The 18,329-nt window shown below is 40.9% G+C and overlaps 1 protein-coding gene across 1 annotated transcript; it reads left to right on the plus strand.

Annotated features, from left to right (window-relative positions):
* The first annotated feature begins 114 nt into the window (after window positions 1–114).
* Window positions 115–17,833, plus strand: cers6 (ceramide synthase 6). The gene is made up of 11 exons (XM_076746284.1): window positions 115–284; window positions 1,422–1,527; window positions 1,637–1,767; window positions 7,583–7,640; window positions 9,858–9,908; window positions 10,023–10,115; window positions 12,442–12,570; window positions 12,843–12,949; window positions 15,192–15,348; window positions 15,528–15,551; window positions 16,823–17,833. Exons 1-11 carry the CDS (start codon window positions 115–117, stop codon window positions 16,979–16,981), a joined length of 1,185 nt encoding a protein of 394 aa, XP_076602399.1. The 3' UTR covers window positions 16,982–17,833.
* Window positions 17,834–18,329: the final 496 nt, after the last annotated feature.

Consider the following 18,329-nt stretch of genomic DNA (forward strand, 5'->3'; position numbering starts at 1 on the left):
CGGCGATCTCATCATCAGCCGAGTCTGCACGGCCAGATCGCCTGCGAGAGACCTCCGAGATACAGCGGCCACCGATTTGCCTTTGGACCCGGTCACAGTGTGTGCTGCAGGGAGATGGCCGGTATTTTGGCGTGGTTTTGGAACGAGCGGTTCTGGCTCCCCCATAACGTAACCTGGGCTGACTTAAAAAACACAGATGAGGGAACGTTCCCGCAAGCTGAGGATCTGTATCTGGCGTGTCCTTTAGCATTCTGCATCTTTATGATACGGCTGGTTTTCGAAAGGTGGGTCCGAGCACACGCGATAATCCAGGTGGCTGTGATACGGTTTTGTTATGTCGATGAAATGTCCCGTTGAATGATGCAGCACACGCCGCTGTCCGCGTTTGTCAGTGTGTTACCTAAACAATGGCATCTTATCTGGTTAGCCCTCAAATCACCGGGGTTGATCATCCTTCTTTCTGCAGGCCTGCAGCATTACGCGCTGTCTGCATTTGATGCATCTGTCCGTGCACACACACACACACACACACACACACACACACACACACACACACACACACAGTGCAGCCAAGTTGCCATACCTGCTCAAATCCAGTTACTGTCCTATTAGCTCAAACCTGAATTTCAGCAGAGCATCGTGCTTAAAACAGGCTCCTTTTGCTAATCCGGGTGGTTTTTTTTTAACTCTAATGCCCCAGTTATGACATGGTACAAGTTGCATCATCTTATCTATGATCACTATTATACGATTATCAATATACATTAAGGCGCAGATCACAGCAACGCTTGTCATGCACATGTGGGTCAGGAGTCTCTTCGGGGAATAGTGTGTGAGTAATTTCTCCACTAAACCCTTCAGTCATGTTCAGTATTTATCCCTGAAAATGCAGCACGTTGAATAACAAAGTGAAAATCATCTGAAACCGAGATTGCAACAGTGCTTATGTGTGACCTGTAGGTGTGATATCCATACTGCATATATCCTCAATGCATTAATTATATATTGTTTATTTACTTGTTAACTTGAGTAGCTATTTGCTTACCCCCCAGTACCGCTTGTGTTTTACCAAATGCAATCACAAATTTGCGGACTGTACATGTTTTGTGAAGTGGTTTATAATGCCAAATGTTTAAAAAGGAAAACAACAATTAGCTTCGAAATACTTTCCCAGTTCGTCTTTTATTCTACACGGAGATGTCAACCTTTCCGGCACAAATAGCCCATTTTGACCATCCTGGTAGAATAAAAGAAGTGGGAGCCAGCAGATGCACGTGTCCAGGTGCTGATAATAACTGTGACTCCTGGTGATTGAATGGCTCGTGTCCCACTATCTGAATAGAAGTAATTCACTTTTGATTCACCTCAAAGATACTGTCTGTGCATTGCTCTAGAAGGGTGTCATGATATTTTAATTGCAGATTTATTGCAAGACCATGTGCCATGGGCCTGAAGATCCAAGCCAACGGGCCACAAAAAGCACAGCCCAACGCCATCCTGGAGAAGGTTTTCACTGCCATAACCAAGGTGGTGCATGCGTTCACTGTGTTGTTTCTAAAGTTGTGTTTCATCTCATAACATTTGTGCCATGGTGAAGGCTACATCTAAATATGGAGTGTTTATCTTGTCTTGCCAGCACCCAGATGAGAAGAGGTTGGAGGGCCTGTCCAAGCAGCTCGACTGGGACGTGCGGACCATCCAGCGCTGGTTCAGGCAGCGCCGCAACCAGGAGAAGCCCAGCACTCTCGCCCGATTCTGTGAAAGCATGTAAGGGAAATCACTTTAAACACCACACCATGCAGTATCGTGAACATAGCTGCAAGCCATTTTTATCTGCATGTAATAACATCCAAGTTCATGAAAATGAACTTGCACAGACTTTTGTTACTTCCCTGAGGTTGACAGGTAATCCATCACAGTGAGCATCGTTTCTGCTTTAGTGTAGTCATGGGTATGGTGACTTTATTGTGTGAAGATTCAAATAGACTGCACGGCATTACCATTCATCTATAACACACCTGTGTCAGTAGCAAAAGGAGGAACAATGTTCACTGTTGATTGATAACTTTACCCAAAAAAGTTTCATGTTTCTGCAAGTTAATTTTCATATTATATGAAAATGAAGGGAGAACATCCATGACTGCTTAAAAGAACACCTCCAGAAAAACATGGTTTACAGAGGGCGGCAGTACTGTAAAGGTGAACTTTAGGGCTATAACTGACAATTATTTACATTCTGGATAAATCATTTAGTCTATGAAATGTCGAAAAATGATGATAAGATGTTCATTATGCTTCCTTAGAACCCTTGTGATTTCTTCAAATTGCTTGTTTTGTACAAACAAAAGTCCAAAACTTAAATGTTTTTCAGTTTACAATGTTGTAACAAAGAGCGCAGCAGCTGTTCCTTACATTTGAGAAACTGGAAGGGTGAGTGTTTGAAATATTTGTTTAAAAAATGACAGAAATAATTAATGAATCACCAAACCAGTGGCCAATTAATTCTCTTCTTAAACTGGACTCATCAATTAATCTACTAATCATTTCAGCTCTACATTCAGACAGAAGCAGAAATACCAGGACGGTCCTTTAACGGCCAATATGATGGTACGGTTTTGGCTAACCGTTGCTGTATCTCACATGGCTCACAAAGACTGCAGTATGAATGCTGGAGCTGCTGAGGGATAATAGTCAAATGTGTCCCAGTGCGAACCAACAAACCCACTCAGGCTGGAAGAGAGAACTGGCTAATCTGCAGTCGAGCATTTGCCATCAGGGAGATTGTAGTTACTTAGCGGTGTGATGTTAAAGGCCAACAAGCGAGTGTGGCTGTCAGAGCGGGGTCATGTCTGACACCAGCAGAGCCAATCTGGCAGTTTGATACACGGGGAGCCTCGCATCCTCTGATCCGCCTGAGGCTGCTGTTCACTCAGGAGACACTGCTGGCTGATTAGACCACTGGACTCCTATTTCAACTTTGGGGGGGGGGGGGGGGGGGGGGTCTGAAGAAGAAGAAAGCCTGCTTTCTTATACACAAAAAAAGGCTGGATTTGTGATCCTCTGCAATATGTGTGAGCTTTTTAAACATGCTTAGCTGGCAGTCAATCTGTTTAAGCTGCAACCGTACCAAAAGCTGTTATCTGCACACAGCATAATTGACTGCAGACGACATTGAGCTTTGCAATAGTTTGGCCAGGTCGTCTGTCTCGGTTGCTTGCGGTGCAATTCTCCAAACGGGGGCTGGCTTCAGTCCTTCCAGCAGCGATTGTGCTCTAATTAGGCTCTCACGCACAGCTGTTGCAGACTGATAGCGTTCTTTGTCTCGCAGTTGTCAGGATAGCTGATCTGTTGTCTATTCTTTTCATTATGCAAACAGAGACTACGTGGCAGACACATTTGGTCTGGAAATAATGAAGACTCATGCATGGAGTTTGTTTACCAGCCATTGTTACTGCCTCTCTTTTTCCAGGATAGAGCCAAAAAAGCAAAGTCCAAAAAGTCCAAGATTTTTGAAACTGAAATCTCTCCAAAATTTCACCACAGTAGAATAAGTTATTTGTGTAAAAATGAATTAGATTTAAAGACTCAATGTGAGACTGAATGACAAACTAAGACGAGCAGTTTTTTCAGTGTGGTTTTCTCCTCCTCTCAGGAAGGAGCCGGCTTTGATATCCTCAATAGAATCTGTTATCTGATCTGATGTTCCTCCATCCTTTCTCCTCTCCACTTGCAGTGAGAACAAAGAAATTATCAAAAGCAAAATAATGCAATTCACAGTTTTTTTTTTAGGAAATGTGGACAGGTTATTTCTAAATATAATACTAAATATAGTTACTATTCTCATTTCTATCTTTGGCTTCAGTTCCTATTTGATGTATGCTAAAATGGCTTTCAGTGGATTTTGACTAATATATTTTTTAAGTTAAAAATTGTGCTTCCTATATTACAACCATGAATGATAGACCTTTTAAGAAATAGTTGTGCATTTTGGGGAACAAGCCTGTTCTCTTTCTTTCATTAGATCTGAGGTTTGAAAACCACCTTCATAGCCATATGCTAAATGTAAAGCTACTGCCATTAGCCAGTTAGCTTAGCTTCATACAAAGACTAGAAACAGGCAGAAACAATTAGCCTGGGTCTGATAAAAAACAAAATTCACCCTCTAAAGCTAATTAACACATTATTTGTCATTATATCCCAGCGTATTTCTCTGACAGGTGCAGTCACTTCCTGTGGTTTCATCACTGTGACTAGCTGAGATATCAGGAAGTCACAGCATCTGGCCATGAAATAGCCCAGCACGTAACCACAACTTATTGGTTTTGCACCTCATTTTTACTATGGGTTAAACAAGTAAGATGTAACATGTTAAACAGTGACTCTTAGAGGCTGGTAGATGTATTTTATTACTGAGTAGAGCTGGCTGGTTCCCTCTGTTCACTGTCTTTGTACAAAGCTAAGCTAACTAGCTGCTGACAATGGCTTCATATTTACTGTACAGACTTTGATTTTCTCATCTAACTCTCCAAAAGAAGTCAAATAAGTCTATTTCCCAAAATCATAAACAGTTTCTTAAGTTTTTCAGCTGTTTTGTTTCAGGTGGGTGGTCATTGCAATTGTGCCCCATCACAGTTTGGACAAATTTATATCTAAAAATCTACACTTTCTCAATAATTAACACCCTATTACTGCAGTCTCTTCATTTGTCTTTCCTTCTCTTTACTTTCATCAGACACTAAATTAAAGTCTGCCATAGATTGTCAAAACATACAAAACATTTTAGCATTTAACCTCTACAGAAACATGCTATTAATAACAGCTGAGATTGCAAATACACTCATTATTGCTCTCTGTGTAACCATTATGTAGGTGTATGATTTTCATAGTTTCAACCAGTACAGAAGCAGATTAGCAGACACCATGCCAACAACTAATAAGCATGTTTGTGCTCAGTAGATGCTCATAGGACAGCTGTTGGATGAGTTATTTGCATGTGTTCTTGAGAGGGGTCGGCCACACCCCTGTTTTCCCTTAAATGAGTTGCAGCCTCCTAGCACCACATTAAAATAACTGGCTATTAACAAGCTTTTTCATTTGGGCAATTTGAAATCACGCCTGGTAATCAAAACCAAATTTGACAAACACTCAAAGGTGGAAGGGACAGCTATTACTGCCTGAAGAGTAACAGGTGTTACCCCACGATTTAACGGCAGAGAGGGAATATATCAAGGCTTTCGCACAAATGATCAAAGCTTGAGCTTCATGACTAATTGTTATGTTGAACCATCCAAATGCAAACAGTTGCAGCCAGCTGGTGCTTATACTACCCACCTGGAGAAGTGACAAACTGGAATTAAATGAGCGAGCATGGGCTGCTTTTTATTATTTTATTCCAAAGCTCGGTGCTACACTCAGAATAAAGCAGCCTCATTATAAGTTTTTGATCAAATCAAAGTTGCCCACCCACTATTTTTGCATCCCTCAGGCAATGCTTTGTCTAAACAGGCACATTTGATTTAAGAGTGATCAGTGGATCTATCCCAGTTTAAAACCCACAGTCTCATTGGATCTCATGAGTGATTGATTAATGTCTCTGAGCAACTTATTGTGAAAAGATGGTGGTTCTCTATGTACCATAACTCATTACTAAAGCCTACTTTTATTGTGTCATATAAACCACAGTTTGTAACTTGTTTACGGGGCAAGTTCATCATAGCACATAAGCAGAATTCTGCTAACCACAGTTACTACCCGGCGATAATTAATTTAAAGTGCAATTGGTTAGCTTCTGCAAGATCGTGTGCAGCAAATAAACAGCGGGATAATGAAATGCATAACATTTTAGTTGTTCCACCAACAATCATTGTCAACACTGTAAAAACATAACTCCTAATGACATCAAAAAATCTTCTGTGCTTGACTTCAAGAGAAAAGAAACTATTCACGGGAAGCAGTTGTGAGTCATTGTGATTGTACATATATAGCAGCGATTCAACAGCACTTGAGAAAGACTCTTACAGGCTTGATGAACCATGCAGTTGCCATGCAACAGTCTTAACTACGTGCCAGATAGACTTGTCCAGTTAATTTGGTTTTACAATACTGTTGATCAGACATAAAAAGCATTTAACGACGGCTTCCACATGCCGTGTGTTAACCTGATAATAATTTCCCTCGTTTTATTAGAGAGTCTGAATATCTTGAACAAACATCGGCATAGAGGGACGAATCTGCTGGATGTGCCAGCACGGAGAACCTGAGATGGATTTACCCTGCTCTCCGTTTTAGTGTTGATGCCATGTTGTGTTTCGGGGCTGTGGCTGTCAAAATGTGTTTGATTTGAGGTCAGCTGGAACAACCACTCGGCACAACCTTTAAAGTATGCAAACCTTGTCTCCCATGGCGGGCTGTACAGCTTCTGACACGCTCATGGGAGTCATCTGTGGATGTTTTCTTCCATGTCACAGAGGCTTGCATATTTTGCTTCATGAGGCGCTCACACTGTATCCTGGAATAAAGGCTCCACTTGAGGTGAAAACATTTAATGTAACCGGTTGCAAATTTGTGAAATGCTGCAACACTCAATAACGCACAACAGGGGGTCTCTGATTCAAGCCCTGCAGATATATTCTTGTTCCCTGCAGAAACACAGACGATTTCATCTGATGCAACTCCCAGAGTTGTGTAGAAAGGGGCCTGCTAGCTGGCCAGTCTAAAATCCTTCCTCCCAGTTGCTGACTGTTATGAGTTGGGTATGTATGCACATCTCCCAGCTCAGCAAGGCTTTGATCACTGAAGTGTCAGCTGAAGCAGCTTCTTCTCAGCCTGTACGCTCAGGCCTCGTGATTGCTTCCTCTACCATTGTGTAGTTGCAGTTATTGTTAGTTACATACAGGGTTATATAAAAGCACATAGCAAGATGGGCTGAGACTAGACAGTGTGAGCGTCTTGTCTTCCACCCCGAACCTCATCAATGTGAAATCAGCGATGTCCCATTTTCAGTGACTCACTTTAGAATGCATGTGGGGAAGTCAGAGGAGCTCACACCACTTCAAATTTTTGATTACAGGCATGGCGGCCTCGTAGTGTGCCACAGTGTGCAGCACATTAGGACAAAGCAACACGAGCAGTGGACAGGACATGTATTAATTCACAAATGCCCCGGTAATGTTTCGATTTTTGGATGTATCTAAATTTGATGACGTCAGGATGTGGTGCAGCTGCATTATTCTCTGGAATTCTGCTTTACCAGATCAAAACACTTTGCTTCCCTCTTCCAGTTTTCCAAAGAATCCAAAATTATAGCGTAGACTTGAGAAACAGCAGAGGAAAGGACAAAGAAAAAAAAGCAAAATGAAAAGAACTGCAAACACTCTGCATAGCTAAGGGCTACTGTCCTCCACACTTTGCCCACTGAAAACCATTATTGCTTCCCGCAGAGTAACTAAAAAACTAAAAGTTAAGATTGCAAAATCAATGAAAGTTCCCTTTACACACACAAAATCGTCAAATGTCCAGGCCGAATTCAACTGGGCCTTTATATTCATTACAGAATATTTTTCTTTATCTTTTTTTCTTTCAGGTGGAGATTTACATTCTATCTATACATATTTACCTACGGAGTGCGTTTCCTCAAAAAGGTGAGTTTTGTTTAAAGTCAAATGAGCACCAGCCTTCTGTTATGACTGCTAAAGTTAGTGTGAGTCACTGAGGTTTGTAGCCACCCTCCACAGCACGTATGGAGGCAGGTGGGTTGCATGAAAATCTTGTGGCTTCCTAATAGTTTGGTGCCGAGTCATGAGACTGGCAAGTGAAATGGATGGTCTGTTGTAAGGGACTAATTTTATTAAAGATATTTGTAATAAAGCATCATACAAGAAGTGTTCATTAATAATGGATCTTACTGGGATCTTTCAAAGAAAGGGAGAGCAGCTGATAAATAAATAAATAAGACTGCCACTGCTAAATAATGCCGTCCATGAAATATGCAATCTGTTTTTCACAAACTATGTGATAGTTAGTGATGATTTGTCTTTCTTTGGATTGTGAACATCAACAGCTGGAAGTCCATGTTTGTATGTGTTTTTATTGGCTGTCATGTTATCCCATGTAGGAAATGCCATTCAGTGATTACTTCATGAATGATAACAGTTGAGATGGTTATAGTTGCCTGTTGGCAGCTATTTTTTTTTTTTTTTTTTTTAAGAACATACATTTGAAATTAAAAGTGTTGCTTTGTGACATGCACTGCATTTGACATATTTTCTGTGCATATCTATAGAAATAAGCAACCATCAAGGCAAGATACAATGACAGTACCAGCTGTGTTTGATAGCGAGAACATGAGCTCAAGCTGCTGATGTTAGTTACCGCGTGCTAACCTGTCCACCAAACAGAAAGCCAACTCAACATTTTTTCATGCGGAACGTTTTCCTTTCAAAGCATTTTTTTAACATTCAGCAGTTGCAGCCAATTTTCACAAAAAAAAAAACCTCTCCCTGTTTCAAAAGTTTGAAATCCCAGCAGCTGTGAGGGTTAAGACATTTTGTCCAACACGCTAGTTTAATTTTACTGAAATAGTAATATTTCAGAAGTCTGGTGTTTAAAACCGTACTTAAGAAAAAGTAATTATCAGCAAAATGTGCTTAAAGTAAAAGTAAAGTTAAAGCGCTCATTAAGTAGATAAATATGTCCTGTCAGTGTTTTACAATTATATGTGATATTGTTAGATTAATATTCCTGGTGCATTAACGTGTATGTTGCATTATACTGCTTTAAATGTTGAAGGTTGAGCTGCGTGTGACTACTTTATCTACTGTTGGGCAGTTTAATCTACAGCAATGTTCCCTATTCCATTAGATCATCATATATACGAGGTTCCCCCTGAGATGTAGTTGGGTAGAAGTATGGAGTTGCAGAAAATGGAAATAGTCAAATAAAGTACAAGAACTTCAAATCTGTACTTCAAGTACAGCACTTGAGTTGGTACTTAGTTACATGACACCATTGCTGGTAAATGTGGCATAGATTAATATTTCTACATATATTCCTGAAAACACATAAATGTATATAATCAACAGAGCAATACTTGAGGAAGCAGAGTGGGAGAAATGTCTGAAAGACACGAGTTGCATGACAAAGCACTTTGTGAAAATAGTTTGCTCCCTGCAACCCCCGCCGCAGGCTGGAGTCTCTCTGGGATTTATTAATAGAGCAGGTCTGGAGAGGAGTGCAGGAGACGTAAACTCAGTCCCAGTGATGGGTCACTGTTTGCTTATAACGCATTCTTATGTATCACAGTTACCATTTCTCTTGTCGTCCTGATGTCACTATGTCAGTACTTGGTTTCTGGGTGATCCAGCTTCCTTTTATGCCAAAGAATGTACTGCAACAAAACCTCTAATGACGTGCGTTCAGTGTTTTAGAAACCACTCCAATTCCATTCAGAGTTCGTCAAAGGAATGATTCATTTTTCAGTGGTCACATTGACATTCGTGTGTTAGATCTTCAATGACAAGAAGATGCTGAGTTGAACTCCAACTGTAGCATTAATGCTGAATTTAATGGAGCCTGCTCTTTCTAGGTTTTGCTGAAAGGGTTTAAGGATTTCTTTTGTGTGTTGCTTAAATGACAACAGACTTTGTCACGGATAGAACGGCAAAGTCTTGGACTCATTTCCATTGTCGTCCCTGGAATTTTCACAGTAAATTGTATTACAGCATTGTCTTAACCTCAGCCGCTCAGTCACAGTCTTATGATATCGATTGATAATGCCTTTCAAAATTTAATGTGCTTTTATTTGTTTCATATGGGGTAAAAAGTATTGATTTTAAAGTTGCTCTTTTCATTTTCTGCAGACTCCATGGCTGTGGAACACGAAAGAGTGCTGGTACAACTACCCATACCAGGTACAGGTCTTCTAATGCAGCATGTTCACTCAGCTTCAGTAACCATGATTCAGCAAGTTGACTTGAATTACTCAAATATTCATTTTAACCACGTTGCTTTTTGTGTTTATGCAGCCACTGACTGTGGACATCCATTATTACTATATACTGGAGCTGTCTTTCTACCTGTCCTTACTCTTTTCCCAATTCACAGACATCAGGAGGAAGGTAAGAATAACTGCAGGCCACACCGAGACATACCGTACATCACGCATCTCCAATAACATGAAACATTGAATGTTTGTTTAAAGATCGACTGTACGGCAAAAAGGGACACTCCAGGTCACTTTTTCATGTCGAAACCAGAGAATTCAGTTCAATTCAGTTTATGCCATTGGAAGCAGTGCTGTCACAGAAAAGACATCATTATCTCTGCCTGACTGTCCATCTCTCTTCTTACTGTCGCCATGGCTCTATAATGTGAAGTCTATTTGCTTGTGAACATTTGCTTTCTGCCTCAGTGTTTTCTCACTGATGTGTGAAATAACAAAACACTGCGAGGGTAAAAAGGATTAACACTTTTTAGAACACTCCAAAATTGGATTCCCCGCCAAAGTTCACGGAAACTTTTCTCAAGCTCTCCTCCGACTATGGGTGGAGGCTTTCGATGAACACGCTCAGGAAATGACTGTATTTTTAAAATCTGTACAGGATGGTGTCATGCAATATTCAGATGTCGTACAGAAGGGAAAGGATTTATCTTCACGTAATGATGTAATGACATACTTCAAGTTAATCCTCGTTTTTATGTAAATAATTACATCAGACTCAGATTAACCAATTAAATTTAACCAGAACTCCAGTCTATACATTAGGTGCATTGTGCTATAAATAAAGTTGAAAAGGTCCAACTGGGTCAGTATTTGTGAGGACTGAGATTCAGCCTCAGTTTCTACAAACATTCTCAACGGGCAATGACCAACTTCAACCCACTTTCATCATCATCTTTTTTTTTTTTGTTGTTACGAAAACTGCTACACTTTTGGTTCACGAAGTATCGATTTGCATGCCTTCCAGCCATGATCTTTCTCCCGTCTCCAGTCCATCCCCAGCTCTTCCCCCTCCACGACACACTTCACTCACTGCACTCACAGCAGCCGCCATGATGCCACGCTGTGTATGCCTTCACTCTGTCATCTCTTTGTTGACTGTTGGCATGTTGTCTGTTTTTGTTTCTCCTTTCAGTTTTTTCATGCACAGCACTTCACTGAGGAGGTCCTCTGCATCCCCTGCCAATTCCAGTATGTTCTCCCCGCACACTCTTGCCTTGCTTTCATTCTGTATCTTGCATCATTACTCTTCCTTCTCATACTCACTCTGTTGCCATTTTCAACTGGCTCTGGTTGCTTTGAGCTGAGACATTTCAGTAGCTTAAGATTTGCTAGCGGAATGCTTCCCCATGCCACCTGTCTGCATCGTTAGTCACCTGGAGTTCCAATCAAGTCCCAAACCGAATGGCTCACACATAGGTGATCCTCCTTCCTGCTTGATTTTGATTTCCAGTGGAGAAACAGAGATTTTTGCTCACTGTCAAACAGTGGTGGAAAGTAACATTTACTCAAGTACTGCACTTGAGCATTTCCATTTCATGCACTTTACATTTCTATTCCACTATCTATAGTAAGCAGTTACTTCAGAAATTAAGATTTTACATGTAAAGCATATCAAGAGCTTGCAAAATATCATGCATTGTTATAGATTAAACTAGCCAACAGAATATAGAATCACTCCAAAGTAAATCCACATCAACCAACAACAGTAAAATACTGCTTTTTTGATTCATGCCTCAGTGATAATGGTCATGGCGTGTACATGGTCATGATATACAGTATTGTAACAGTCACAAGTGCAATTTTTCAGCATTGAGTAAGTTTTACTTTTGATACTTTAAGTAACTTTTACTTATTATTATATTTACTTTCCACAGTGTTCATGAATGCTCGGACACTGAGGGCGTTCTTGCTGTGATTATTGTGTGAGTGTTGTGTGAATGATCACTGTGTTGTCAGAACTTGTTATATCTTTTCAATAGCTTTGCCTGTCACAGTGGCACACGGCGAACAAGGCTCACCAAAATAGAGATCTGATTTTGAAAGACGCTGATGCGCACAACGATCACGTGTGCGGCCACTAACTCGGGTAAAGCACACTACAAGGTCGTGAACGCACAAACGCGCCGTGCTTCTTGCAGCAGTTTTGAAAATGGGCATTATTGTGTTGCACAATAGTTCCACATACTCAGTTTATGTAAGTCAGCAGTTGAGGTTTTGTCATTTTTTACAATACAGGATTCTTACAAATTGCTGTGCATTACTGCAGACACACAAAGTGTGTATGTGCACACAGCAGTCATGTCACTTTCACTTTATCACATGTCTGTACTGCACTAGATGCTGTGGGTATGTGCCGCATGCAGTGACTCAAACAGCCGCGGGGCACTTTTGAGAGTACTTTCTTTAGTTGTGTGATATTTCCTTGGCAACTGTCTCCCTAGGATTTCCTGATCATGTTCCTGCACCATGTGGCAACAATCTCCCTCATCACCTTTTCCTACGTGAACAACATGGCACGGGTGGGAACTCTGGTCATGTGTCTCCACGATGCGGCCGACGTGCTGATAGAGGTGAGGATGTGTGAGAGAATGAAATGCTGTGAATGGACAGATGGGCCAATGGAGGCAAAGCTGATGGGGGTGTGTGGGTGGAGTGCTGGGAGTTTACATGCTCAGCTATCCATCTTTATCTAAATTTAACCGCAACCTTTACATTATGAACATCATGTCCTTGTATAGTGATATAGTTTGGTAATACCCTCAGTGATGCTTTAATTCGTACATTTTCAGAGCAGTTGTTTACATGATCTGATTGATGACTGGTTTTTCTTCTCTCTACCAAGGCTGCCAAGATGGCCAACTATGCCAAATGTCAGATACTCTGCAACCTCCTGTTTGCAATGTTTGCAATCCTCTTCATAAGCTCCAGGCTGGGAGTTTACCCTGTCTGGTGAGTGTCGTTCTCCTACATGTGTATATGTACACAGCTAGCATCCTGGAGCAGTGTTAGCATGTCATTTGCATACAGTACAGTGCACACAGACAGCCAGACACTTTGAAAGCCTGTGCAGCAGATGCCTGGCAGACCATGCCTGAAAATGCATGTCAGAGCCATCGAGATCTCAGTGCTTTTTTTTTTTTTTTTTTTTTTTTAACTATTTCTCCACAAACGGTTTGCAGTTCAGGCACATCTCTCTGAATTTTGTTGCTAAGTAATAGTTACTATGGATACAGCAGCTTTGACCTCTCAAAGAAAGCCAAACAAAAAATCAGCCAATGAAAAGCAGATGATTGTGGTTATTGCTTTGTCTTTGAAAACAGTGTTTAGAGTTGTACCCAATGATTAAAACATCAGAGGCTTTTTCTAATTTTGGAAAAAGTATTTGAGGTGTTGCTGTTTTGGTTTTACATTTGATTTTTTTATTTAGCATTTCAAGCTCTGGCCAATCCATCCAAATTGCCAAACCAGAGAACAGAGAGAGGTTTAGATGTTTTAATTAATTTCTTGTGGCTTTGTTTTACCCAGACATTTAATTCATCTAAGCCTAATTACAGTCGATGGCGAATGGCAATTAGAACAAGCCTTTCTGACGATGTGCGCAGAGTTAGCACAAATCAGCTTTAGTCCTTGAAGATGTGCACAGTAATCATCTCGTAGTCATCAGCAGCGGCGTTATCACATTTTTTCACAGCATCATTGTGTTTAAGAGACAGGCAGCTGCTTCTCTGCGAGATATCGCTGATTCTTGATCAGCGTAAAAACCCTATTTCAGACATCTGAATTCAGGTTGGTGTCTTCTGTGTGTGCAGCATTTTTAGAGCACACACCACACTTCCCTGCCTTTGTTTCCACACTGTAACGCGATGATCCACTTTTTTTTGTCAGCCCCCACCGCACCAGTTGTAAAGTTGTCATTACTGTAAAGCTGTTGCCATGGCGTCAGTGTCTGGAGGATGATTCATAGACGGCCATTTGCAAGAATTTGCTCAGGGATAAATTTAACACAGATCCTTGAAGTTTTGATCGCATGTCATGTGAAGCCAGGCAATATGTTGCTTCTGATTACTCCACGCCGGCGACAGCTGAGGCTGGAGGCATGATGCTTCCAGGTGGTCCGTACATGCTGTACGTCCCGTTCTCGTGAGCCTGACATCTCAGGAAAAATGGGATTTCTTCACATTTGCTATGAACGTCCTCTTGGACTGAAGGATGGACTGAGTAGATTCGGCGGTCAGAGGTCGCTGTAACCATTTTTGGCTATTACTCAAGAATTCATTTGCTAATTTTATATCCAAAAAGTCAAAGGTCATCTTCACTGTCGTTTCATAATGTTCTACAAAAACACATCTCTCTCCATGATTCAACACTGTAACTCAGGAGCAGAAGCAGAGATTGTGACCATATTTCACATTTAGTCAGATACTGTACACAACGTTCTGTAAAAAGTCAATCAAAGGCACTTAAACTTAGTTATGAGTGACTTATTTTATCTTTGTTCTTATTTCCATTTGAGCCATCATTTCCCTGTTAACGATCTTTTCATTTTATCCTGAATTCTGAAGCACTCTGTGAAGTCTGTTTCAATATGAGCTCTATAAATTAATCATTGATCATCCTCCTGACGTTTAATAATGATGATTGAGATATCGCTGCGCTGATGAATTGCAGATACATGACATGAATTAGCGGTATGGGCACTATAAATAGCCACAGCTGTGCGTAATGGTCACGCTGCGATGCTGCTTTGCCCTTCTTCTCATCAATAGGTTTAATGAGTGGTGGAGTGGCACAAGTATCAATATGCAAACGAATGTTTAAGAGCGTTTCTGCGTCCGTTGGAAATGTGGGAGTGGAAATGAGGCTCATTGGTGTGATTGAGGTTTAGAAAACAGGACCAGCTGTGCACACAGCTTTAGAAATCTGATGAAAAGAATGTATATGCATATTTCTGTCTTTGTGTATACACAGCTTTAGACGTAAATCTACACAGAATTTTATGCATCTGGCAACTGGCGCCCCATGAAAGACGGAGACCTGGAGCGGAGCCCGTCTTTTCACTGGCTTCTGTTTGGCTTTGTCTACCTGCTCATACAAACAGCAATACCTCCATTAAGAGAGGGAGTGCTTTCAAACCTTCTTCCTAATGAAACATGTTAATGTTAATCATCTCCCTCTCCTTTTGCTATGGAAGGATTTTAAATACCACCCTCTTCGAGAGTTGGGAGATTGTAGGGCCCTACCCGTCCTGGTGGGTCTTCAACCTGCTTCTGATTCTGCTGCAGCTTCTTCACTCCTTCTGGTCCTACCTCATAGTGAAGACAGCGTGCCGAGCCATCTCTAAAGGGAAGGTGAGTCACTACGCCCAGCTCCTCTTTCAAGTCCCTCTGCATAATCCTTCCATTTATATCTATTATTGCATAATAGGGTGTTTTGCTGCTAGTACATATATTAACACTGCCTAGTACACACTGTGTAGCCACTTTTGACCCTCTCTTTCTATTCTCCATGCTAACCTGCAACCTTCAAGGTGGGGAAATGGAATCCATTACATGTAAGTAGCCTTAGAGGCGAACGTCTCAGACAAAATGGTGAACTGTATGCTTGTTTAATTTCACATAATTTGCATTCATCATGTTCCAGATTGTGAATCAGCCCAAACCAGTGCATTTTTAGCTATGCTAGCGGCGTTGCTGGCAAAGTTGGTCCACTCTTTTGGTCCGGACTGAAATATCTCAAAAACTACTAGATGTATTACCATGAAACTGTGGACATTCAGGGTTTCCAGCCAATTAAACCAAACAAACAAAAAAAGCAAAAACATTTGGAGTAGTTTTATCACACCGGTGTTTTTTACGTGTAAAATGGGGGTGTGACTTAACGATTGGTAGCTGAGCCCTTTTCGTGATTGGGTCAAGCGGATGCATGGAACTTGATACCGCAGCTCCAGCTCCCCCCAATCAAAGCTGTGCAGACTATGGCTCAAGATGATGTCGCTAGAGCAAGATGACAGCACCTGTATCCATGATATTGTTGCTTCATTTATGTACAGTTGGAGGGAGTGAAGACATATCATCCATGTTTATAACCAAATACCTGCAAAACTAATAACATTCCCATCACCTCAGCTGTACTGTGTTAAGATAGCATGGCTGTCTGGTTTCCATCCCATCGTTTGTTGCAGCTTTTTATTGGTATTCCTGTAATTATTGTATCAGTTTATTTGTAAATCTTGAATATTCTTTTGTTATTTGGCTAATCTGCACTTGGCATGTTAATTATATGTTGTCCAGTCCTAACAAACAGATAATTCATCATCAAAAAATGAAACAATTTCTGAAATTGATTAATTATTTCTCAGACAAAACTGTCTGAGAAAACATTCACTGGTTCCAGCTTCTAAAATGTGAGGATTTGCAGCTGTTGTATATGAATTAAATATCTCTGGGTTTTAGACTGTCAGGAGGACAAAACAAGGTCAGACTCTGGGAAACTGCCATACAATTTTTACTTTTTTTTTTTGACACAGACTAAATAATACAGAGATCAATATAAAACATTGTAGAGAGATTAATTAATAATGGAAATAATCATCAGCTGCAGCCTAAGTAATGTTATGTTCAGAGTTTTCCATATTTCAACTTTGCAAATAGATTTTATGCCTTTTACTGCGTGTTTCCTGACACTGATTGGCAGAACACCTCCCAGTTTGACACGCAACAGCCCATTGGTGGCACGGCCACGCATGGCTGCCACAGATAATGACACAGATAAGAATTTTAATGAGAAAATTTTAATCTCCAACCCTCCCTCTCATTTATGCAGGTGTCTAAAGACGACCGCAGTGACATTGAGTCCAGCTCTGATGAGGACGACAGCCCCCCACCCAATCAGAAGCACCACAGCAGCACCACCAACGGGACCAACAAAAATCACGGGACCAACGGCTACCTGACAGGAGCCCCATATCCCGACGAACACTGACTGAGCTGATTATCACAACACTGGAGCCATGCTACAGACACTATCCATCAATCCCTGCGTGTGTGTGTGTGTGCGTGTGTGTGCGTGTGTGTGTGTGTGTGTGTGTGTGTGTGTGTGTGTGTGGGGTGGAGACATTAACAACATTGCCTGTCTGGTACTGGAAGTTCTTGATAGATTTATGTGAATGCAGTTTCGTCATCAGTTTGAGTCTTTACTAATTTCCTCGCGCAATTTCTTCTCTTCATCTATATATTTGCATCAAACTGCACTCAGTGAAATATCAAAGCACTCTTATTGGTACAACCCACTCTCTGTTTAGCCAATGAATGAAAGCATTCCACGTTATGGTGTAAGCATGCTACTTTAACATACAGTAGTCTGGCATACTGGGGGTATGACTTTTCTTCTGTTTGTGTCTTTCTATGTTATTTATTTTTCATAAATATGTTCAGATGGTAGTTGAACATCTAATCTCCTTTGCTGTCAGTGTTAAAGATGAAATTATCTTGAGCAACAACAACAGCTGTTTTTTCACACCACACATCATGATAACGAGTATGCGCAAAATGCCTGGGTTTACTTTTAATGCTACACCCCCAAAGATATGCCAAAATGTGTGAAGTTTACTCACATTTTGAAATACATTCTCCACTCAAACTGTATATGAGATGTCAATAACAGTATTATGTGTGTGCATCAGATATGGCTAGATGCTGTATTCCCTGTTCAAGCATTTTGTTAAGTATTCTGGTACATTTCTGGTAAGCATTTCATTAAAGGCCACTTGTCCTCTTATGAGGCAGACATGAGCTGTTTGAATTATTCAATAAACAAAAACATGAAGATTGCAAATATGTGTGTGTCTGTTCAATAAGTTCAGTCAGCAAAGCAAGACTACTAATCTAATCCTGATTCAGAAATGAATTTTGCCATTGGTTACTGGTTGGTTGCTGTAACGATTAGCCTACCAGGAAACCTCAGATTGCTAAGATTTATAGCTGCACTATTACCAAATAGACACAAACTGACAACCTCAAAGTTGTTTTAAATAACATCATATAAAGGGTGACTTAATAGAAAGTGAGGCCCAGTTAGTGTATTTCATTTCAACATGAAATAAGAGCAACTTTATTTGGTCTCAGAGGTTTTTTTGGCCTTTGTTTTACATTCTTATCTCTTCCTTTCTTTATACCTGTGACAGACTGACTTGCCGTCCTGCTTGAGTTTACATTTGTAGTCCCCCCCCCTCCCTCACTGGAATTTTCCTTTGTGTAGTGCACGGACAAGAACTCAGGTGATTTCCGCATGAGTGACTTTGGGAGGCGGGTGGTCAAAGTTCCAGGTCCAA

The sequence above is a fragment of the Chaetodon auriga genome, chromosome 13 (assembly GCF_051107435.1).
Source record: "Chaetodon auriga isolate fChaAug3 chromosome 13, fChaAug3.hap1, whole genome shotgun sequence".
Classification (NCBI taxonomy): domain Eukaryota; kingdom Metazoa; phylum Chordata; class Actinopteri; order Chaetodontiformes; family Chaetodontidae; genus Chaetodon; species Chaetodon auriga.

What these genes read in the sequence shown, in the direction of transcription:
- cers6 (XM_076746284.1), top strand. Translation starts at nt 115, where the DNA reads ATGGCCGGTATTTTGGCGTGGTTTTGGAACGAGCGGTTCTGGCTCCCC. An exon ending in GGTACAACTACCCATACCAG is followed by an intron (nt 9,909 to 10,022) that starts GTACAGGTCTTC and finishes GTGTTTATGCAG; the next exon opens with CCACTGACTGTGGACATCCA. An exon ending in GGAAATGGAATCCATTACAT is followed by an intron (nt 15,552 to 16,822) that starts GTAAGTAGCCTT and finishes TCATTTATGCAG; the next exon opens with GTGTCTAAAGACGACCGCAG.